Raw genomic sequence first — 24,003 nt, 5'->3', positions numbered from 1 at the left:
GTATTATGCAATGGTGAGGGGGAAAAAAAAAAAAAAAAAGAAGCCATGCTTAGTGATGCATGCAAAATAAGGGGAAAAATCGCCCCCGGGTTGCATTGGTTTTGCAATATCTGCATGCATGTTGTAAAGCGTTGTGCACTGTACATACGAATCGAAATGACCTCGCATCAGTCATACTATTCGTTGTCCAATGCAAACAGTGCACATACAGACAAGCGGCTGTATCACGCCCCACATGCAGAATTGCACATATTTCTAGGGGGGGGGGGGGACACACACATTTTGCTCGGGTCTCCAAAGTGGAGTTACCCTCACTTCCTAGTTTACAGCTGCTGTCATATCTCGGCTAACACCCTTCTTCCTCCATAGCCAGCAGACAAATTTCGACTACATTTACTCCTCCTGCTGTTGTTGCTGCTGCTGCTGCTGCTGCTGCTGCTACGACTGTGCTTCCTCTGCCTGCTTCTCCTGGACACAGGCAGAGCTGTGGCAGCGTCTCACTGTGTGGCATTAACAAAAATACACTTACATTTCACCACCCTGTCCGTCGTAGATAACTTCGGTTCATCATTCGGCTTGTTTTCGGACATTTCCAGTGTGATATAATATTGAGATATAGCAGAAATTAGACTGAAATCGGTCCCTGCGTTGCTCTTGCCGAACAACTCTTGAGTCTATCCGAGAAAAGAGACCGCAGTGATCTCACTCGTTCCTATCAGCGGCCAAAAATACTTGCAACAGGGTTACAATTTCACTGCTGGGGCTGTAGGAGCTGCTCTGTCTGATTTACTGTTACTCTGTATCAAGTTGTTTGAGCGCAGTGCGCAGCCTAACCTGCTGACGCGCAGGAGCCGCCTCCAACTCACAGGCGGCTCTTCCTATTGGTGGAGAGCGACAGGCTTCTACTCTCGCTGTGCGTTCATTTTTATAAGGGCTGCTTCTGTGTCAATCTCACCTGGTATGAATAACTGTTTGGCATCGCTTATAATATGTTTATAATACATTTTCTAGGCAGAAAAAAAAACACATAAAATAACAAGCTTTTTGTAAATGCACACATATAATACAGTATGTGACTGTGAGCATAACAAATGTATCCATACAATAATTGATCGCAGCACTTTATATTAAGGTACGCAAGTCTTTACTCACTTAGTCACACTGATGAGCTGATTAGAAAAAACATGGATTAGAAATTGATTTTTTTTAAATTTAAATTTAATTTTTTTTTTTTTTAATTATGAGTATGTAAATTATGACACAATAAATTAAAATGGATATAATATTTATGTCATCATTTTGAATTACAAAAATGATTTTTTTTGTTTTCACTATGAATAACTCTTGACCTCTCTTAGTGGCCAAAACAAATAATCTCATCTCCATTTAAAAAAAAAAACAATTCACCACTATTCTGTCAAGCAGAAAATCAGTTGAATGATTTACTGAACTCTTTCTCAAAGCCAGACTTTCATGCAGGTACCCTGCAGTTCATATTTACCAAGGATAAATCCTGCTAGCTTAGTGACAGATCTTTCTACCTTTGATTGTTCAATTTTCTTTCTTCTCTTGTGCCACCCACAGGAGAGTGTTAATAGTGCACACCAGATATGTCAAAGGCTAACTTAATGGAACACATTTCCATAATATTTGAAGAGAATATTACTGTTCCCAGGAAGGTAAGCCCTTTTAGTTTATTACATTGTGTCCTTTCCTCTAGCACCAACCTAAAGTGGAAAAGTTCCAGTTTTGGTCTTGATTGTTTACATAGGTGATAACATTATCGATAGTCTAACTCACTGAGGTCAGGTTCGGCTGCAGCTTTGCTTGTCTCCATGTCATGTCTGTTTGATGTAGAGGATGTGTTTTGTTTAGTTACTTAAGATCCTGCTGAGATGTTCATGTTCTGTCTTTGTTAGATCAGAGTAGTCGCACAGAGGAGTGAAAGTTTGTGACTCTACACACACAAGAACAGAATGATCTGTCTCTGGTGAGTCACCGGGTGATGTACACGGCACCCACCATCTGCGTGAAGGAGACCTCAGTGTTCACCTGCACATTTTCTCAACAGTTGAGCTTTTCAGTCCCCCTAGTGCTGCACAAAGGGAATAAATGGTGCTATTAGCGAGACACTGGTGTGATATGAGTCAGTTGTTTGGCAGGTGGAGGCAGTTAATGAAGCCCTGAGTTTTTGTTTTTTTTCTCTCTCTCTCAGTGAGGGACTGTGCTAGTAGGTCAGGTTTTTTTTTAATGTCTGCCTGTGGTAGAGACATTCACACCACATCATTAGTCTTAACACAACTCAGGTTCTAGTCCTCATCCCAGCAGCCACAGCTCTGCAGGCTTAATTAAACTCCGGTGGAGTCTGTGACTTTCTAATCACCTGTTGTTTGCTTTCAAATGACCTTTAGGACACGGACACCTACTTTTGTGATTTTTTTTGACTTGTTAAAATAATGTTAAATTATTCGACTAGAAATAAGGGAAGCACTCGAGCCGAGCCATGTCATAATTAGACATAAAGTGACCTTTTTCATTTCACTGTGGCGCTCTCCACAGTGACCAAAAATTATCCGGACTTTGGCCTTTAATAACTTTATATGTTATGACTAGAGATTTACATACAGACATTTTGTTGAGCAGATTTAGTGGCGCAATCACCAGCCTGAGAGCGCAGAAAGACTGAACTTAGGTGACGTCAAAATCACAAAATCAGTTTTGAGATTTCCAAGCCACATTGCATGAAGTCAAATTCATTCCACTGACCCAGCTGCTGGAAATTGCTGCCATCACACACTGACTCTCATCCTCTTCCCTTGACACTATTTCTATTTTGTATTGTTCTCTTAGTTTTTGCTTTGTTTTTTGTTGTTGTTTCCTGTCAAAGCGTCTTTGAGTATTTAGAAAAGTGCAATATAAATCTAATTTATTATTATTATTATTATTATGTTCTGATTTTTCTATTCCTTTTCTCAAGCAAACAAAAAAAATCCCTTCCAATCTTGATTCTTGTAACCCCAGCAGGGAGCAGGCTATGCGTTAACAGAAGAAAAAAAAAAGTTATCATTTCTTTTTCTGTTGTAGTGTAGCAGGAAACTCCCTCTTATCTGAGCTCCTCCTAACAATAGCAGCCCTGTTTCCCATGTCACTGTGAAGAGAGACATGCGGAGAAACAGTACTGTAGCCATGAGCCAGACAGGTAAGCTGTCCCTTTGAAATCTATACATAAAGAATACCATGTTTTCCTCATAATATAGAAAACTTAAAAAACAGAAAGTTATTGGGAATATTTGCTAACATTTCCATAAAATATGATGTTTTCTTGTAGCTAAGGAGCTGTTAATCATCTATGAGACCGAGGCAGAGCAATGGGCCACCTACCTGCACTCAGTCTTCACTGGTCCAATCTCAGAGGCCGGGATCTGCTGCTATGACATTGCTACAGCAGGGCGGCGTCCGGACGACTTCTCGAGGCTGGCCGAGTACACCTGCAAGCTCCTGATCCTCTCCAAAGGCATGCTGGAGGTTCTCGGTCAGATGCAGCGCTTCTTCCTGGCCCGTGTTTTGAGTCCTGCAGCTCGTGTGGTGGTTCTGCTGTGCGGGGTGGAGAGTCTGACCCCGCTGCTGGAGCTGGTGCCCCTGAACGCAGACGAGTGCCTGCAGATCTCCAGTGAACAAGATGCTCATGAATACCTGTCTGCTGTCACTGATATTGTGAAGAAAGGTATGGCGTTAGTTCAAGAAATGTGTAGATCTTAGCCCCTAAATATCAGAGACCTCCTGCAGATAAATGTGTTGTCTTGGCCCAAATCGAGGGTTAATTTTGTATCAACTACGACTAGCTGTACTGACGAAATGTAACATAAATGCCTCTACTCACAAATGCAGAACAAATTAATTGTCAATTCAATTGTGCTTGTGAAATAGGGTGAGGTGAGAAATCCTACTGGAATTCCCCAGTAGCTCTTAGATTTGATATCTTGAGCTAATTCTTTTTTTTTCTTTCCTGGAACCTTGTTGGGTTCCAGGAAAATGTTATTCAACATAATTTGAATCTCTGAATTTAATAGGACTAATATGCATTAAAGTACCAACCAAAAATTCTAATGTTACAATCAGTAAATTCTTTCCGTGAATACTAAATTGTAATCAAACTACTAGAGCCACAGGCATCATTTTTGTAGTTATGGCTCTTATCAATTGATATCTCTTTTTCTTAATAGGGACAAAATATAATACGCTCGGCATGACGAACATCCAAATGCATGACAGCAAAATAAACCAGAATTGACTCCTAATTTGCATTCCAGTCTCGCAAACCCAGAACAGAATCCCTCTTCAACAAACCCTTCCTTCAGGAAAAATGTCACATGGCCTTGCTGTTCCTCTGCTAGAGGTGTGAGCAGAAAAGAATGCTCATTATTTGTGAGCATGCCTGAGCAGCAGCTTGGAAACCTGTTTACTGACTTCTTTGTGCGCGCTGAAGATTGACATCCAATATTTTTTGTGCAGCAGCTTCAGAGACGTCTTTAGGGAAACTGGTACATATGTGGCATGTCCACATCTGCCCCTCTAACTCTCCTCTGCCTCCTTCCTTGTTCTTCCTAATGGCACTATTTGTACAAGATCATAAAGCGGAGGAGAGGGCTTTTATTGAAACAGGTGTGCAGGAACAACATCTGATGCAAATAGCCCGTCTTTCCTCTTTGGTCACCACTGACTACTCATCATGACATGCAAATTCAAGTGCACTCTGCATCACTTCACCGCACTGATACAGTGAAGTGGTTCAGGCCAGGATCTCACCAACAGTTATATTTTAACCCAGAAGTACCCTTCCCTATTCATAAAGGATGCTGTTTGTTTGTTTGTTAGCTCATACAACAGACCTGTGGGCGTACAATGAGTTTTTGTGTTCACAGGGGAAGAAAGTGCACTTCACGACTGAGTGTGCAAACACTAATGTCAAAGAAATAAAACACATGTTTCATAAAGGTATTTAAGCGTTGATTTAGGCTGCGCGGTGGTGCAGTGGTTAGCGCTGTTCACTTTTCTTTAGAAAGTTTCGAGGCATTCAGGACCTGAACATTTTTTTGAATTTTATATCACACATGAAGGCGCAGCAGTAACTCAAGTCTGTAGGGACTTGGGTTGGGAACCAGAGCTTTTCTGTGAGGTAACTGAGGTACAGCTGGGCGTTAACATCCTCACAGTAATGCTGCCTTCACATGCTCCTTTGAAATATGGTACGTCCCAGTTTTGCACTCGTAATGACGACATACACGCATTTAAGAGCTCTGGTCGGAAAAAAAAAGCGACAAAAAAAGGAGGCTGTTAAGTGTTTTCTTGCAGATGTCGGCAACTCGGGTTTTAATAGAAATGTCCCAATTTCCCGCTAGTAATTACGACTTTGGAGGGCCATTCGTGTGCTCATCACTTGTAAATGCAGTAAAATCGATATCTCCGAGGAGCACGTGAAGGCAGTATAATATTGTTATCATGCCAGAAATATAATGTTTTGCTTTGTGCTTGGAAGGAGTGTTGCTTACTATTTTCACCAATCTTTTTCAGCATGCAAGTATTTGCTAATTTGCATTAAAGACAGTCAAGCTGACGCCTAACGGGAATGATATCGCTTCAGCATGTTGGTCATAAGAACACAGTAATCTTTTATCTGCAAATAACTTGAACTTGTTTACTAAATTAAATTGCAATTCTTTTTCTCTATGTTTAAGATTTTTCACTTAGAACCAAAGACAAAGGACTAATAAAGTCAGTATGATTCATCCCCCAGGGAACATGACTACAGATGCTTAACATCCAGTATGGTTAAAGGTTAATGTTATCTGAAACGTCTTTTGCAGGCATAACTGACTTTAATGATTTATGTCTCATCTCTTTTGGGCGTGTCACCCTCAGCAGCAAATGTCAACCCTTTACCATGTAAACCAACAAGATCAGAGGAAAACATGGAACAGAAGCAGTCGACTGAAGCCCACAGAGACACATCAAGAAGCATGGTGGTCGTTCCTTCCAGAGTGCTTTGCGGGGTGAGACGCTCGTGTAGTCAGTAGTAAACCATTTCTTTTTTCATAAAGCATCCACAACATTGATTACACTGCAGTTCACTGTGCTGAATTCTTGGCAGAGCTCCATGGAAGTGTTCATTCTTTTGAAAAATGGGGCGGCTGGCAGCGACACCGAGGTTGAGTTCACTGGTGAGAATCAGACAGTGAGAGTGAAGCCTGTCCGCTGGAACGAGCAGATCCTGTGCATCAATGCACCAGGTGAACGAAATAATAAGAAATCATGAGTGTGTCATTAATAGCAACCTATAAAACCTACACCTTAAATATTCAGTTTTAATGCACAATGGTTTCTATATATTTTTCCATTGCAGATTTTCCAGGAGGAAATGTTGGAGTTACTGTGTATATCAATGGAGTGCCGCTGAGCAAGGCACAGTTGCAGTACTACACCAACATGGAGGAAATAACCTGCCTTCTGGCCAGGGCTGCAGACCCTGTGGATTTTATGTGTCAGGTAAACCCAACATCTGAAAACATTACCTTAAATAAGCCCAACCATTTTGGCCTTGACCAAAAGGCAGCATATTTAAAAAAGAGTTGTGTTTATACAGAAACAGTACAATTTGCATGGAAGTCCCCATTTGCAAACATTCAAACACAAATGGATTTGAGCGTCCATACACGGTGCTTACCTGGCCATTAAGGACACTTGAGCCACAGTCAACCATATATGACAGAGATACTAATGGATGCTGTTACCAAACAGATCTAGCAAATGAATGCTATAAAAGGACAATATTAGGACTTTTTTAGTGCTAGTGCTAGCTTGACCAGTACCAGGGACAAAATGTCAGGACATGTCACTCTCTGCTTTTTTTAGTTTAACCATTTTTCTTTAATGTATTTGAAATCTTTGTTGATGAAAAGAGTCAACAAAAAAATAATTTTAAACATAAAAATGATATTTTTGGGTCTTGTTATACCGTTACAAAAAGGCGTACTTGTCACAATGACTTTGAATCCCAACTGATGTGAAATAAGTGAGAGGTGCTCACTAAAGGTTCTCGGCTGAATATTATAACAAATGTGCAGTCACATTTGCACCTAATCACTCCTCAAAGTGGGCCAATTATTTTCATGTTAATTTGTGATTTTTTTAAACAGAATTTCTTAACTCTTGTCATTGCCAGACAAAAACAACAGAAGTGTTCTGGTTACTGCTTGTGGTCTGAGTCGTATTGTCTACTCTATTGGCACATCAGCAGGCTTTGACTTTGGGCACAAATTCCATGTGTGTGGAGAGCAGACGGAGCAGAATGCAATCCGCCCTGATGCAGTTCCAAGAACCCATCAGCAGAATCCCAGAATGTATTTCGCACAGCAACAATATAATAGGACGTGCAATAATATGTCTGAACTTTTTTTAATATAGAGAACTAGACTAAGACCAAAAACTACTGCTACATTACAGTATAGTTTGTGAAGTATAAACCGCCGAACATTAAACTTCTAACTTCTGGAAATGTATAGAAATAACGTTTTTCACAACTGGTTTAGTGATGTAATAAGCTCATTTGACAGCCGAGCGATTTTCTCTTTTCTCAAGTCTTCAGAGGTCATTTAAATTACTTTGTGACTCATCATTATGAAACTCTGTTATAGAAATTAGTCAATGGCCGCCCAAAAACACTGCCTATATCTGATCCACTTCAAGCCAATAAAGAAGATGCACTGAGTCAGCATATATCTAAATGCTTATGTGAGCTACCGTTTACAGTCTCTTCTCTGGAACTGAAGAGACGGCAGGTTTCAGCCTTCGTTCAGTCATGAACACTTGATTTGATTAGGTGTCTTCTGCTGAAAAGGCAAACTCGAGCAGAGCCAAGAGTTGATTTTGCCAAGTGAATTTCAAATAAAACTCTTGCTCAGTTGGGCTTAAGCATTAGTGATTATAGTTAACCTGTCTGCTTACATTTGCATCTTATATAATTTGACCATTAGACTATTTTTTCAAGCTGAAACCATTTTTTAAGTTTTAGTTTTCACTTTTGTAGATTTGTTTTTCTTTGCAGCCTTACCTGCAGACGTTATTTTAACCTCTGGTGTGCTCGCAATCTGTCTTTTTTCTCTGTTTCAGGCTTTTCAGGAGTCGTCTGTGGAGAGGCTGGATCAGAAGTTGTCCTCGATGCTGTTGGAGGGAATGCCCACCGGAGGCTTTCAGGGACTGAACAGTGAAAACACACCTGAAAGAGGTAAAAAAAAAAGAAAAAATCTCTCAAATCTGTACACATGTGCTTAATTATACAGCCTCTACATTTTTCCATCACTTTAACATCAGATCTAACCACAAGTGCTGGAGCAGGAGAGGAGAAATTGGAAGTACTTATCAAAAAAAAGTAATTATACAAATGCCTACAGCAAAACCGAATGTCCATTTATTCCGCTCCTTGCCCTCAGAGCATGTGTTCATGCAACAATGTGGTTTGAACAGACTTCTCACAGTTGGAAGGCGTTCTTGTTGCATGATGCACATTATCCACCATGAAAGGGAAAAGCCCTCCATTATTGCTGGGCTCATTATGTGGCAGATTGATGGCTTCATCAGCCCCTGAGATTGATCCTTAACTCTGCTAAAAAGGGCACAGGGAAACGTCTCCATGATAAACAAGTCAATAAGAGCCTCCGAGGTGCCTTTCTTCAACTCTCCTGGCGGTGTTAGATTGCATCGGGGTCAACTTCAAGTTATCATCTGTAGCAGAAGTGTTACAAGTGGTGTTTTCAGTGTGCAGCTTGATTTTTCGAGTTATTTTCACCGGGTCTGATCGAAACCGTCAAATCTCCCCCCATTAGAGCTCCACCACGCAGAAGTACCAACACTCCTCCACTTTGCTGCCCAGTATGGACTAAAGAGAGTCTCCAGCCTCCTCCTGCAGTGTCCAGGCGCCGAGCGAGCCCTGCACACAGCCAATTGCCACAGGCAGACTCCCGCTGAGATTGCCAAACATCAAGGCCATGCAGAGCTACATGTCCTATTGAAGGAAACACTGGTAACTATTTCCTTATGGACCATTTGCAACTCACACCCAATCCACAGAGTTTTTATTTTATTAGCTTTGCATATCTCACTCCAGTTGGAATTCATCCTTGTTGGAAATTATTCTTTTAGCTTTATTGACCCTCCATGCAATTAAGACATTCCTCAAAGTGTCGATATCTGATGACAGCTGTGATTTGTGGGCTAATTAAAACATCCCTAATGACATTATTTGTCTGGTTGGACTTGATGTCATCTGAATGGAATTCTATAGTTTACAGTTTGTCGCTGACGGCGGAGAAAAACAACACAATGCACCTTAGGCTTGTGAGATTTCACAAGCTAAGGTGAAGAAGTGCAGCACTCAGGAATGCTATAACGAACACCAATACAGCGTGAGGCCTCTGAGTGAGTGGTGCTTTATCAATAATGAACAGAATGGAGAGGATAGAAAGATGGAGAGCACTGAGAGTGACCTGTATGTCAGGGGTGACCTCGCTGCCTCCTAACCAGTGTCTTTTCATCCAGCTCATGTCACAGACAGTGAATTGATGATAACACCCCCCGCCACCCCTCTTATCCTGAATATATTCGGCCTGTGAGGTTCCTAATGGAACTCCCCCGCAGACATTAGAAAGGCTGTGTTTGTTCATGCATGCACAATGGTTCAGAGCGCAGGGTCGTCTGCATACATTCAGACAATTAAAGCAGCCACTAATGTTGAGATTTTCTTGCCTAATGGCTGCCATTCTCTCGTGTTAATATCCAGAGCCTCCTCACTCTAAAGCCATTTCACATTGTGGATACACGAACACAAGAGCAACACGTTAAATAGCTCCATTGCACGCATGTTCATACATTCATTTGATAGACATGAAGGACACTCACATCATAATGTTTTTCTTTTTCAATTCAAATTCTATCAGGCAGTGAGGACATTATCATTGACTGATCTTTCCAGTTCCTAGAACTATCTTCTTCTATCTGTCAAAAAGTTTAATAAGAAAGTATTTGTGTCTCCAGGGGTGTTTAGTTTTTGGTGTGACTTGTCTCTGGTGTTTTGTTTTTCTTCTACCTCCATGTAACAGCCAATAACCTGCTTTGCCAAGCCTTAGCTATACATTGCTAATGCTACCCAGAAGCTTCTTCTACATATCCCAAGTAAACTGCTGCAGCTGAAACTGTAAAGACATTACTTTGATTGGTTGGTTAATACAAATATAGAAAAAACACACTTTTTGAGATGTTGCTGGGCAGATTTTTTTTTTAGCTTTGCACTAAGCCAGGCTAGCTATTTCCATTTTTTTTCTGCCAAGTGATTAGCTACAAAACCAGTACAGTCCTTAACATGGTATTCATCTACTCATCTTACGCCCAGCGAGAGAGGAATTAACTACAGCACTGGTATTATACAGTAACTGAAAGTCCTGAATCAAAAATGTGACAGAAAAAAAGCAATGGAGGACTTTTAGCACAACATGCTAGGCTATATTGTTTTAGGACTGTGGGGGGGAAAAAAACCTGAGGGATTGATCATTCAAAACCTGAACAAATTAAACATTTGTCTTCACTTGGTGGGATTGATCGTTTTAAGCTTGTGTCACCCGTTGAATAACTTGTGTGTGTGTGTGTGTGTGTACACCAGTTTGTAACAGATAGTAGCACGCGGCTCACTCATTCATGTGGAAATCTCCGCTCTTATCTCCCATCTCCCCTTAAGACTGACAACTTTCTACTTTCTCTGATGGTCTGGATCAACATATTGAGAATTCCCCCCCCTGGGGACGTTTAGACACTCCAACAGCTGTTGCAAATGTATTAATCCCCCCCCCTAGCAACACCGCTAATTGAGAGTGACTGCAGATGGAGCAAGGTTTGATCAGATCGCTCTAGTGAGTCAAAGTGCTCGCTGTGAGACTCGGAGGCAACAGAGGAGCAGCCGAGTCAAACAGAGGTCTCCCCACGGGGACTTCTACAAGCCTATAGTTGTAAAATAACAGACAGATCCGACGCTGACATTTCTTCGCGGTGTGTTTCTTGAAGGGTAATTAAAATCTGTCTTGACAGCTCAAACTACAGACATACTGTTCTTGTTTGGTGCTAACATGGAGGGTAAGAGTCAGCATTGTGGGATTTGTTCTCGCTCCCTTTTTTTCTGCAAGGCATTTTCATTAACTCATCTGCAGTGTTTCCCCCTACCTCCAATTAATCAACCCATGATGCATCAGTGATTTGGGCGTCAGGGTAGCAGCACTATGTCAATAAATCCTAGATGGATCGGTCCCATGCTTCATACACAGGCTGAATCACTCACAAGGCCTGCGTCAGATCCACTAGTCTGCCTTGGCACCGCACTTCTTTGTTAATTAGCTGTGAACTGCTCCAGAGGGGAAGGCTGAATTATTCAGGGAGAGCATAACTAGAATACAAATATAGAATAAATGCTACAGAGTTATCTACCATGTTTACGTACTCATGCTGCAATATTGTGCATGCTCAGAGTAATTACCAACACAAACACACATTATTTAATATTTTGTTCTTATACTGAGTCACACATTTGGCTGAGTGTCACTTGGCACTACAGGGACTCCTCTGCTATCAAGATCTCACTGTGCGCTCTCGGATGTAAATACAAATTATCTTGAAAGTGTTCTGTCCTCCAAAGACTGCAAAGAGCTGTGTTCTGCATGCTGCGTTTGTGTACAAATACTCCTACAAACATAGGAGCACCAAATTAGTGGCTTCCCATACTCTATAGTCCTGATTCTACTGTCCTTGTTTTGCATGTCATGTTTGCATGGTCTGGGACTGCACCATCACTATCAACAAACTCCACTGATTTGATTATCATTTGAATGATACGGTCATGGCCATAAGGACAAAGACACTTCCCTTAGGCTATGAGCTGCATTGAGAAGGCATGCTGTCATTTAGATCAATCATACACATTTCGGTTTGTTTTAAGCTAAGATACCTCAAGGAAGGTAATGTAGGTCCCCCTCTTTCCTCAGAATCCAGACTGAAATACCTATCCAATGGATTGTCATCAAGATATTTTATTTGTTCACGGTCACCAGCGTATGAAGCCGTCCACCTTGGCGAAGGTTTTTCTAATCTAGTTAAATAAGTTAAGGACCAGGACCCCCCGAGGCATTCATGGTTTCTGTATGATGAGTCCCACTGACTGTGGTGACTTTTTCCTCTTTCGCCTTCATGGTTTTTTCGTTTTTTTTTAGCTCAGTTATTGAAAGTATTCCAGAACACAAGTTTGGCTCAAAACAACTCTGAAGAAAATTTCCTAGAGTTGATGTGGTCTCACAGAAGTGTGAAGTGTTTCTCTGCATGCTGTGCTGACCACTTCTTCTGTCCCCCATGCTAAAGATTATTTTTTATGCCCTGTCTTTAAGTGGAAGGTTCCTGATCTTTATACCACTATGTCAAACCAGCATCCTGTGGATTGACCATTTCAGCTGCTGAAAACAGACTTATGCTCCTTATCCTTCACTAGATTTGCTTGAGATTTGTGTGCCCTCATAACACAATCATGCCCGCTGTTTAGTCTGAAGCACTGCTGCTCGGATTGCAGCAGTGAAACTGAATTTGTCTGGAATGCCTGGGGCTCCTGCAGTTTCAAACATCTGTAAAAATGATTTAGCACTTAAAATAAGGTAAATAAATACCCTTCGCTGTCCAGAAATCACCTCTTAAAAATACCACACGGAGCTTAAGCACAGCATCCAACTATTGTATTTGAATGTTCAAGCTGTGACGGTAATTAACCCGTCCTCTCTACCTGTTGGGCCCGTTAGGAACCTCCATTGTTTAGTAACGGATTCATGGCAGTCAATAAGTAATCTGCAGTACCAGGAACAGTGTATTATTGTAATTGAGTCACGAGTAGCTGTGTTGCTTGGAAACTGCCCACAGTGTGGTGGGTTATATGGAGGATAGCATGATCAAAGGGAGATGCATCACATATAACCTGCAAGATTTAGATGACTGATTGGGATTTTTGCAATTGAATCCAGGCCTTATCTTTTTTAAGCTTGTAATGGATTCAAATGTAATACTACAACAATATCATACAATACATCAGAGATCTGTTGATGTCATTACATGTTGAATGCTTTAACAGCTGTTTTCATACACAGTAATAAAGACATTGATATGATTTCACTTTGGTTGGAGAAAATCTAACCACATAACGTTTCAAAATGAATGAAGCAACTCCTTAGTGTTTCACATCCTGATCAGAAGTTCAAATATGGCAGAAACATCAGTGTCGGTCTAATTGAGGATGCAGTCTAGATATCAAGCTGATGGTCTTGAATTGCTCGCTAAATGATATGTTTGGACTGAAAGGGGAAGATTGTCTGATTTCATAATTACCCTGATCATACCCCTGTCTGTTCCTCAGCATGCTATTAGCAAATAGGGCCGATTCTGCTGCAGTTCTGCTGTCAGAGGGAAAAACTGTTCTCTGTTAGCCAGCAGGCAGGGTTACAGCACACCTCTCCAATGCCTGTGAGAGAGGTGACTCTGAAAATGCTGTTCCCCAAGTGAAGTCCTGGCAGATGCAGTGTGGGAGAGCTCAATTAACGATGTGGACTTTGTCACACCTGACATGAAAACACAGAATATTACAAGAGGACATAGAGGCAGGTAACATCCTGTTGTGAGAAAGAGCTTAGAAAGTGCTCGGAGGATAATCAGCCTAGCTTTTATGTGCCATTATTGTGAATTGGAAGGAGGATACAGGTGAGAAAATAGGATGACAGCGAGGATCTTGTGAGCAAGCCGAGGAGGGATTCACATTTTTAAGGAAACAACATGAAGATTTGTCAAAAACACATGAATGCTGAGACCAAAAAATCCACTTTAACATAGCAAACCATGGCCTTTATGTCACATATTAGACATGTCTCCCCTTGAGGTCTAAATTGCTTCTTTAAAGCTCTTTATTTGTGATTTGGGTAGGCATTTAGGCACCTCTTCATGCTCTCTTATTGCAGAACATGTTCATCTCTGGCGAGGACAATGGCGATTCCAGCGTTTACGAAATGATGTGCGCCGCAGGTGAGTGAAAGGACTGATGGGAAGTGGAAGTGGGACAAAGAGAAGCCTGTAATGACATTGTTTTTATTTTCCACCGCATCATTATGCTGGGTTTGCCGGTCATTTCCGACCACTGAATATTTCCCCCCGCGCTGATGTGAGCACCATGTGGAGCTGCTTCCGATTAGCTGTGAAATGAAAGAAGAAGAAAAAAAAAAAAACAGCATGCAGAATTTCATCATGACTTAAGCGAAGTGATGCAGTAAACATTATGTGCGTTAGGGACTCCCTCTTTCACAGATGTGCAGAAAGAGCAAAAAGGAGAGAAGGAAAAGGAGGAGGAGGAGATCTACACACCACTGGAGGTGAGTGATGAATATGACAGCATGCTGAACTCAACAAAAGCTGTTGTTATCGCCAATCGCCCACCAGCACCCACTCCTCGGCCTGAGAGCAGCCATGTGAAGGAGGACAGAACCCCGTACATCGCTAAAGGTAACTCATAAACACTTGCTTCTTTTTGTTGCGCCCTCCAAACAACAGCAATGATGGAGCTGATTTTGGAGTAAAAAAGCAACACTAAGTTATGCACAGTATGTGAAGGGGAGGTGGGGAGATCATGTGGGAGGGAGGAAGTGCCTGGAATGTGCATTGCCATTGTGGAGTGGAGTGCTGCTGAATAAAAGCAGTACAGGCTTTTTTTTTTTTTTTTTTTGCGATGCAGTTTGTTTTGATCCCATAAACCACAAGAACACGGCTGCTCCGTGCTGCAAAACAAACAAAAGCGAGGAGAGAGAGAGAGAGAGAGAGAGAGAGAGAAAATAACCATTTGCCTGCATCAAGAGCCCACAGCCCCTAACTGTTCAATTTCAGCAGCTTGAATATTTCATGAAGATGAAACATCCAAAAGTGACTGGTATTATTAAGGCTTATAAATCATTTAAAAAAAAGGGCTGTGACTTTGTTTTTCCATAGCTAATTCAAAAAATGCATCCATTATGTCGTTATTAGCACAGATAATATTCCACTTATGTATTCAAAAACACACATTAGGATTAAACGGTGCAACAGGCTGCTTCTCCCTTCATTGCACTGTTTTATTGAGCTTGCTTGCATCCGGTAGGCCGAGCGCTCTGACCAATAGGACTAAAAAAATAAATAAAAACAAATAGAGAAATTGAGTGCACCACTGAACTCTCCTCAGCTCTCCCAAACCAGAGAGGGAACTACCAGGCTACCATCTGCAACCAATCTTGGCCAAAACCAAGGCCAAGTCAGCCAGAATAAGTCATTACACATGTTTTCCATCGTCCTTGTCCCCCGAGCGCACAAGAGAAAGAAGCCGAGGGATTTTGAGGTTTCCATCTCTTGAGACAGTGCAGCTTCAAACCACACAAGGATCACATTTTTTGCTCCTTACTCCCACCGCCGCAGTGAGAGATGTGAGAGAAGAGATGAGGCTTGCTGGAGGATTAGGAGAGGAGCCAGTTATTGGAGACCAATGCACAAAGTGGAAATAATGAGGAGTTTTCTTTTGTTAGCGGCGACGTCTCGAGCCCTGATGAGACTGAAATGTTGCTGAGTGAAATCCAATCCAACAGAGTGGAATTACCATGCACGGACTGAGCAATGTACACACTCCTAAGTAATAGCTACAGTCACGTGACACATCTGCAGCAGTACTCTGCTCAACAGTTCACTCTGAATCAAGCCTGACTTATCGTTGTGTGCAGAAAGAAACAGAGAGATTGAACATGAAGTGGAAAAGAGAGATGTTGTCATGGAGGAAGAAGAAGAAGAAGAAGTCAGAGGCGGAATTATCTTGCAGGGTGTGGATTTTGAATTCTACTCCAGCGTTGGTCACATAGCCGCAGATCCACCGCCTCTGACAGCCACACAGTGTAGCCTTTCATTCTGACAGCTCACTAGCAAACTGAAAGCATCATTCGGAGCGACTAATTCAATCCAGAGATGACTGAGTGTGTGTGTGTCTTTCTCAGAAAGAAACACAGATTTAACATCCTGATTAAACTCCTGGTATTTCACACACATGGCCATTCCATAACACGAGTGTTGTTGTTGTTGTTGTTGTTGTTGTTGTTTTGTTAACATTAGTAGGATGACGTTTTATTATGTTAAGATTTTAAGTAAATTTGTTGTGTGTTAGTTTAGGGTGTGTCGCCATCCTGTGGAAAAATGGTTGAATTACAGCAGCTTCACATTTTTTTTTTTTTTTTACATTTTTGTAGCATCTGGCAACTTCTACAATATGTCATATTGACAAAAAAACAACAACATTACATTAAATAGTTTACTGACTTGGTTTTATCTTCTTTAAATAAATAACGTTATTATAAGCTGCATTGTGTTCACAGTGTTCCAGAAGAAGACACCACAGGGGAATGCTGATCTGTATTCACTTCCCACCAAACAAGGTGCGTGCTATGTGACTTTTTAGGCATTAATAAACAACGTGTCAACATCTGTATACAATGAAGTGCCATTATCAGAACAGAGACAAATATGTATTAAATTTAGCTCGGTATAACGTGCAAATAAAGATCCACATTCAGACCTGTTACCATGCAAGGACATGGAAGCTTCTATCATCACTTTCTGCTCATTATTAACGCTCAAGCATGAAGTTGCAGTCATTAGTTTTGGAGGGAAAAAAAAATCACAAAATGTGTGGTACAGCAGGAAGATTTCTTTTATATCTGCTGGCCCCCGCTCCCTCCAAAAAGCCTCCCTGTATTCCCTCCTCTGTGCAGAATCACTATTATCACTGTGAGGTCTGAAGATTGTAACAGCGGGACTTTTACTGTGCCAGTCATTTTCCTCTGACTTCTCCCCCTCATCATGACGTGTTCAAATATCCTACTAGGTTGAATTAGTTAATGTGAATTTTTTTTTTTATAGGCAGTTTTGCTAAATTCATTAAAATTGTTGTGAGCATTATGGGGGTGATCACAATCACACTGGATTATTGCTGCTTAAAAAGAGCAATAAAAAGAGCAGGTGACACATTTGAGTGCCAGAAAAAAGAACCAAATGTTTGCTTTGCTTTATAGGGGACACTAAATCTAGTTCAGTGTATACCTAATCTTGCCTTATTTTAAACAATCATGAAAAGAAGAATACTTAAAGCTCTTTCTTAATCACAGATGCAGCCTTTTGTCTTGTTCTTACATGTGGTAGACGCATCTTTTTTTATTGTGTTTCCAAAGCAGCACGCGGGAGAGAAGACAGCGTCTCCTCCACCTATGACACCTTCTTGCCAAACCAGGGGAACGGGCTTCAGCTGCTCACTGAGCTCCAGCAGAGGGTGAAGGCAGGTTCACTCACCGTGGACGGGAACCTGGAGCGCTCCAGCGACCTGCAGCGGGGCCAGAAGGGAGTCGATAACATCCAGGAGGTGCAGCGATCGCACACACTGATCACAATCGCACTGGGTTTGAAAAAAATGATTCTGCTGTAACATAACCGCACAAGAAGCATCTGCTGGTGATGCTTTGCAAACATGGTTAACAGGTTAATCCCACATGGGAATGTGAAAACACTTCTACCCTTCTTAGTATAATAAATACAAATGTTATTGCATGTGTGGGTGGTGTTGCACATTCAGAGCCTCTTGTAAACATGCAATAAAATAGTGATCAGTGATAGGTCACCTAATTCATCTGCTAACTTTGCCAGGGACAATGTTTTGTATTAACCAAACAGGACAGTCTTGGTATAGCAAATATATAAACATATTGAATTTCATATTCATACTAATTTGAATCAGATTCAGAATTGGGTTTATTGCCCTAAGTAAGTCTACACAATACACATACAAAGTTTTGTAATGTTTTATGTATAGTAGTACTCCTATGGTCAGGACCTTAAACAGAAGATGCAAAAATATATTTTTTAAACTGTATTAAAACAACACATGCACAACAGGTGCAATGGTGGACTGGTATAATTGTGCAGCAAATAATGTGCAAGATGATGGTGAGTGCAAACATCTTGTAATTAGATACAGTGTTCAATGTGCAGTATGTTGATTTTACACATAAAGACAAAGTAAATAAATCATGGTACTGTCAGCTCAGACACATTTTGTATGGCTGTGTAACCTCTCTCACATGAGACGGGCCAGAACAAATCAAATTGACAAGAGAGCCAGCTGAGGACACCTGCTGGTTGGGGAGGGAATTGCAGGAGTTGCCAGAGCCGATTTGTAGCAAACAGGACCAGAATGAAGGTGTGTGTGTGTGTGTGTGTGTGGGGTGGGGGGGGGGGGGGGGGGAGAGAACTGTGTCTGTCGCCATGACAATAGACTTATGTGAATATTGATTTACACTAAAGCCCTGAGCTTCCAGATGTCCGGAGAGATGTTTTTTTTATGCAGCACATTTTGAAACTTCACAGTCAGTAACACACAGGTGTAAGTCATAAAATTGATGATGGCTGAATTCCATGTAGCTGCTTCATTGTTAATGATATTAGTAACACCTGTGCTTTTCAGCTGACTCATCAAAAAGGCAGCTGGGAAAGAGCATTACAGAGCATGTTAAACAATGGTATAAATTAACGTCGAAGAAAAAGTGTGTTGGCACGGTCTTAGACCTGAAACACAACTTCAAAATCTATACTTATGGATGATAAATGGCACTTACGCAAAGACAGGCCAAGGTTAAAAAAAAAAAACCAGGCAGGCAAACAGAGAAAGGCAGGGGATAAAAAAGCAAAGCAATAGTCTGAACTACAGGCAGGCAAAGTGACTAGACCATGAGAAAGTATAAGATCCAAGAATATTCCACACCCAAACCAGAAAGAAATGACTTTAAACTGGAACATCTGGTCAACTGAACATGAGGTACTCTGTGAAGTTAGATGTTTTCTTTCTGCATGGACTGTGATTCATCGACGTCTCCTGTCTCACATAAAATCAACGAAACCATGCCTTATCTGCCGTACTATTCTACTGATGACAACATTTAAATCGTACCTGTTCATCATCATTACTGAGTTGTAAGTATTTTAGAGGAGACAGTTGAATCAGGTGAGCAGGTGGTGACGCATAAGAGGAAAGGGACTGTGAGGCTCGTTCCCCCGGTAAGCGTGTGAGAGCTCCGTGCTGTCCCACTGTGAAATCGTCAGGTGTGTGAGGGATCTGATGCAGACTTTTCAATGGCAAATTATGCAAATTACCACGAGTATATTGAAGCAGTAATCAGGGTTTGGAGGAAAAAAAAAGAGGAAATGTTATGTATGCAAGTATGGAAGTGGGGGAGGAAATCGTCACGCAAATAAAATTATGTGACAATATGAAGCTTAGTTATTTACTGCTGTGGATTTTTAAGCACATTAGAGAGATGTTTGTGTCTTCCAGTCAAACATTCACAGAGTATAACAGTTTTTTTCTGAGTGTTGATATAAAATATATAAACATTGTAATTAAAGAAATAAATACTGGAGGTATAGGCTAATGGAACATCTTGTTTCCAAGCATGTGATGTCATGATAGTGTGTGCCATTACTCTTTTTTTTTCCATACCTTCTCAAGCCCTCGCAGCTTTAGAGTCGGTGAGTGTTTAGTGCCTCGGCTTAAGGATGGAGATTGGGATCGGGCCGGGGCGATGGGAGTGGCAGGGTGTAACATGACAGGAGGGTTAGAATGAAGGTGAATCAACAGACTGAAAGAGGTGGTGAGAACATGGCTGATATTAATAAGAAGGGTAATGTGTCTTTCCTAAATGATGAATGTTTACATTAGAGTCTCAATAACCAAACACCAGCATGAGTCCGGTGGCGGTGACGTCCAATAAAAAACTGACAAATAGGCTACTCTGATACAATCTTAACTTTCATAAATGAAATTCAAAATCTGCCTTAAAATGTACACATTACCAGTGATTTAAGGTCCTCGTTCTATTGGTAAGGTGTTGTATGGGAGAGATTTTAACTTCTTTCTATGTAGTTTGATAGAGTAATCCCAAGGTTTCCCAATGTAGCAAAGTGAGCCCTTCCAAGGAGTAACACGATACATTAGGATGATTGTGGTTGTGATTTTTCTTTTGATTCGTTTCTCAAATGAAACCAATCTTAGAAGTGTGAATGGAAATGACCTGCGGTTAAAGTTACACCTCACAGAAACAAAAACAACGGTCTAAGAGACCAAACTAGACTCATTTGATCACAAGATTTAAACTTTTACAGATGTGTCACCTTTATTGACGTGAACTCTGAATCGGATTCTGACAAAGTTAGGATAAAAGTATACTGTTATCTAAAAGAGCATTGAAGTTGAAGCACAAGTATGTTCACTTCTCTTGTGGTTTACATTTCTTCCAAACTAAATACATTTGTTTTTGGCATCTTGACCTAACCTTTAAGGTCTGATCTTTGTCCCTTCAGGAGAAGAAGTCGAGTCAGCTGAGAGTCAGTACCATCAACAACAGAGTGGATGATGACAGTGTGTACGGTAAATATTTCTCCATCCTTGGTATGTGGGTTAAACTCTTCTGTCATCACAGAGACGCTCCACAGAGACCTGCTTTCCTGGAACTTAGACATATAAATAAACTCCATTCTGTGCTGGTAAAGTTTCACTGGAGCATGTGGCCACTAATGACGGCTTCAAAGTGTAAACTGCAAATAGCTGAGATATCCTCTCTTTCCACAGATAAAATCGACCTCGTCCATCAAACTCGGAGTAAGTCTTTAGAAACGCAGCTCAGCGTGCGCAGAGGAAAACCTGTGTTAGCGAGCCTTTGTAGTTCCTCAACTCTCTCAGTTGCAGTGGTGGGGGGATTAATCCTTGGGGAAGTGCTGCTTAATCAAATCCCCACAGCCATGTTTTGATCCATTGAGTTTCACTTGCGCTAAATGAATGCTTTTATGTCCTTTCACTGAACAATTCTGATCATTTCCCTCCAGGTGTTGCAGGGAACGCGGGTCGAAGAGGAAGCCAGGCAGTGGAGTCTGAATTCTACAGCAAGCCGCTTAAAGGACAGCATGTGAGTGGAGTCTTCTGGCTAAGGGAAGCTGCGCAGACCTTTATGATTATTTAAAGATGTATAAAATAATGTTTGTGCGATTTAAATAGGCATGAATTTGCAGACTACACACATGAAGGCCTGACAAACCACTGACACGTTTTCAATTGTCTTGCAGTCAAATGAATTTTCCAAAGCCGACAAATAGTGAAGGTAAGACTAAAAACTACTTAAATATATATCCAAATAATGATTATGATTGAAAACACGTGAAACATTGTAATACTTCAATTTGAGTCCAGATCATTAATCATGTCCTATTTCTTTTATTTCCAGGCTCAATTGTTCAATATGGACTCAAATCTTCAATCAATCATGCAGTTTAAATCCTTAATTAACAAGTCGTTTGAATTGTATTACTCAGAAAGTTGTGTATTTAAAAGTATAATATGTAGTCACATTTTGATTCAGGTTCTAACAGATATTAGAGGTATTTTTCTGGTTTTAAGAAAATGGTTTTCACATTCTGTACAATAAGGGCAAATTTCCATTTTTAATTCAATTTAGATTTTATTTGAATAAATGAATGTAGTGAATGTTTCCCACATGAACAACCTTGTTGATTTTGAAGATTTAACTGTTGGAGAAAAGACTATTTCTTGTGCAATGAGTTCAATATCTACATGTTGAAGATAATTAATCTGCTACAAGTGTACTACAACACTTATGGAATGTTTTTCAGTAATAAGTTACATTTAAAAACTATGAATTCATGGATAAACAGGGGGTTGAAAGGGGGGAAAAAATGAATCTATTTCCCAGCAAATCTTAGCCTGAATAACCTTTCATATCTTGGCCAATAGAGGGCGCTCTATCTCTAAATATGTCCATCACAGTTACTGTTTGAAGCAGCCAAAGACATCTGGTGAGCCCAGAAGCACCTGCTGACCTCCTGATGGCTGGGAGGCATTCTATGGGAAAAAGAAATGTTTCCATATATGTTTATGTATGTAAACCAAGTGTAAAAATACTTATGCAGCAGGTGAGAACATCAGTGAAGCGGTTCATGCTGTGCCTGGATGCAAACAGGAAACTGTCGCCTTGGTTTGGACCAGCCAAGACATGAAAGATCCTCTCATTAACGATGCATTCATTTAATAAAATGCTAATTGTAAAACTAGCACGACTTAGCTCAATGGAAAGATTAAAAAAATGTTTGATTTTCCTGTGAAGTTCACTCTGTAAGGCCGCCACAGAAAAATGTATCATACGTATAAATGTTTCAGGCATTTTTTAAATGAATAAAAACATTTCCTTTATTGACTCGTCAAAATTCTAAATTTGCTGTGATGTACCAAACTATTCAGGGATTGTGACCAATACACACAGCCTTTCTCACACACACACAGACAGCAGTTTGTTAGTACAGCCCGGCCTTCGCCTGAATGAATGAATAAGAGCTGCATGGGGAATTCAGTGAATGCACGGCTAAATCCGAGCCCAGTCTTGAAACCCGGGCAGAGACTGAGCCGTGTGCCAACAAAGCAGCTGGGTACACGCCGGGCACATTTTTCTGTTCAATCATGCTCTTTGTGAATAATATGTATTAATGCCGTCCCTACTTAGACCTGCCAGTTAGCCTTTGGAGATGATCCGGCTTCAGGACCCCATGGCATTTGAGGCATATGTTTGCCCGTCACCTGCTGAGTACATTTCAGTCCGTGCGTCAGGCGTGGCCACAGAGATAGGCCTCGATTCATCGTGTATGCAAATACCCGAGCACCGCCACAAGGACTGATTCCCCCCGTGCAGTCTCAGAGAGGCGAGCAGCGAGAGAGCTTCTGTGGCATGCGTCGCACAAACCAAACACAGTTCTGTATGTGGGGACAAGTACATCAAGACTACAACAGAAATGCTGTAAATCCACTTTGAAAAAACAAGGTTATTTAAAGAAGGTAAAAAAGATCATACATTTAAAATATGAAAGAGTTTGACTTACTAACAGACACTTATTTTGTCGTTATTCCCTATTTAAGTGCATTTATTCCATTTTTATTCAGTGAAAGCTTTAGTCCCAGTACAAGAGAATCACCTACTTAATTTAAAATATTTTTAATAAAATAATTTTCTTATTACACATGTATATTTTGTTACAGTTTAAGACTCATAAATCTTAAGGGGTAATAGTAAAAGTAACGTCAAAGGTTAAAGTTATACTGGATTATAATTGTTAGCGTGGTATTGCCACTGTATCTTTAGCCAAAGATTTTCATACATCCTGCAGGGTAAGGTTTATGAAGCTGCGCTGGTAACTGACTTTAGTGTTGAATTAAACGACTGATTAGCAGACAGGACGACATTGCAGACCCTCGCAGTGTGCAGGACAAGCAGCTATTATGTGGTCGTTTTTTTTATTTAAATATGCTAATGAACTCTGACTTGACTTCAACTTTATTCTAACATGAAAAATGTTTTCCAATCGTGTTCGTATCATCCTTGTAATGAATACAGTATCTTGTGATTTGCGTCTTTCACTGATCGTATTTCATTCTTCTAAAATGTTGCAGCTGAGTACAAAACTGTGATACATTTGTTCCTTCCTTCTTTCAATTGGCTACCTGTGTCTGGAATTAGGTTTAAGTTAAATGCCATATATTGCTAGAAAGCTATATATCCAAAGAGGGTCTATTATAAACTATAAAATAAAATTGTTAGCTTAAAGATACTTGAATCCATATTTGTTCTCTATGGTTAATACAGATTTTGGATGATAAATGTCCATGGGTTTATCCCTGTAAATAATCCTATTTACTGCACACGCATGCCTTTGACCAGTTGTTACAATAAAACCTTTGTGCAGCTTAAGGTTCCCTCCAGCACTGAATAGATCACACTT

General features: G+C 40.7%; 2 protein-coding genes and 1 long non-coding RNA gene across 8 annotated transcripts in view; 1 reads left to right on the top strand and 2 right to left on the bottom strand.

Moving 5' to 3' along the window:
* The window catches only part of LOC132958764 (protein phosphatase 3 catalytic subunit alpha), a 65,951-nt gene extending 62,552 nt beyond the window's left edge, over positions 1–3,399 (bottom strand). For 2 of the 6 annotated variants that reach the window (XM_061031796.1, XM_061031797.1), the window contains exon 1: positions 530–807. In XM_061031796.1, the coding sequence (XP_060887779.1) occupies positions 530–590 (61 nt within the window). In that variant the 5' untranslated portion in view covers positions 591–807. Of the gene's footprint in view, positions 1–529; positions 809–3,381 lie in introns of those variants that run through there. The other 4 variants (XM_061031798.1, XM_061031799.1, XM_061031801.1 and 1 more) reach the window with 3 other exon arrangements.
* Positions 3,074–22,426, top strand: LOC132958765 (B-cell scaffold protein with ankyrin repeats-like). The gene is made up of 16 exons (XM_061031802.1): positions 3,074–3,199; positions 3,329–3,748; positions 5,920–6,050; positions 6,149–6,287; positions 6,401–6,543; positions 8,167–8,281; positions 8,880–9,076; positions 14,079–14,142; positions 14,404–14,616; positions 16,497–16,556; positions 17,352–17,536; positions 20,527–20,593; positions 20,795–20,824; positions 21,049–21,128; positions 21,286–21,320; positions 21,444–22,426. The coding sequence occupies exons 1-15, from the start codon at positions 3,163–3,165 to the stop codon at positions 21,313–21,315; spliced, it is 1,911 nt and encodes a 636-aa protein (XP_060887785.1). The 5' UTR covers positions 3,074–3,162; the 3' UTR covers positions 21,316–21,320; positions 21,444–22,426.
* On the bottom strand, positions 6,184–19,266 carry LOC132958766 (uncharacterized). The gene is made up of 4 exons (XR_009666827.1): positions 19,118–19,266; positions 17,467–17,569; positions 8,108–8,272; positions 6,184–6,268 (listed from the first exon to the last, which is right to left on the bottom strand). It is a non-coding gene; the product is annotated as an uncharacterized LOC132958766 (long non-coding RNA).
* Positions 22,427–24,003: the final 1,577 nt, after the last annotated feature.

The sequence above is a fragment of the Labrus mixtus genome, chromosome 23, assembly GCF_963584025.1.
Source record: "Labrus mixtus chromosome 23, fLabMix1.1, whole genome shotgun sequence".
NCBI classification, from domain to species: domain Eukaryota; kingdom Metazoa; phylum Chordata; class Actinopteri; order Labriformes; family Labridae; genus Labrus; species Labrus mixtus.
The sequence above is the reverse complement of the archived record's forward strand: the minus strand, read 5'-3'. Positions and strand labels throughout refer to the sequence as shown.

Coding starts and splice junctions, on each gene's coding strand:
- LOC132958765 (XM_061031802.1), top strand. CDS start 3,163: ATGCGGAGAAACAGTACTGTAGCCATGAGCCAGACAG. Junction 3,200..3,328: donor TGTAGCCATGAGCCAGACAG/GTAAGCTGTCCC, acceptor GTTTTCTTGTAG/CTAAGGAGCTGTTAATCATC. Junction 16,557..17,351: donor TTCACTTCCCACCAAACAAG/GTGCGTGCTATG, acceptor TTTCCAAAGCAG/CACGCGGGAGAGAAGACAGC.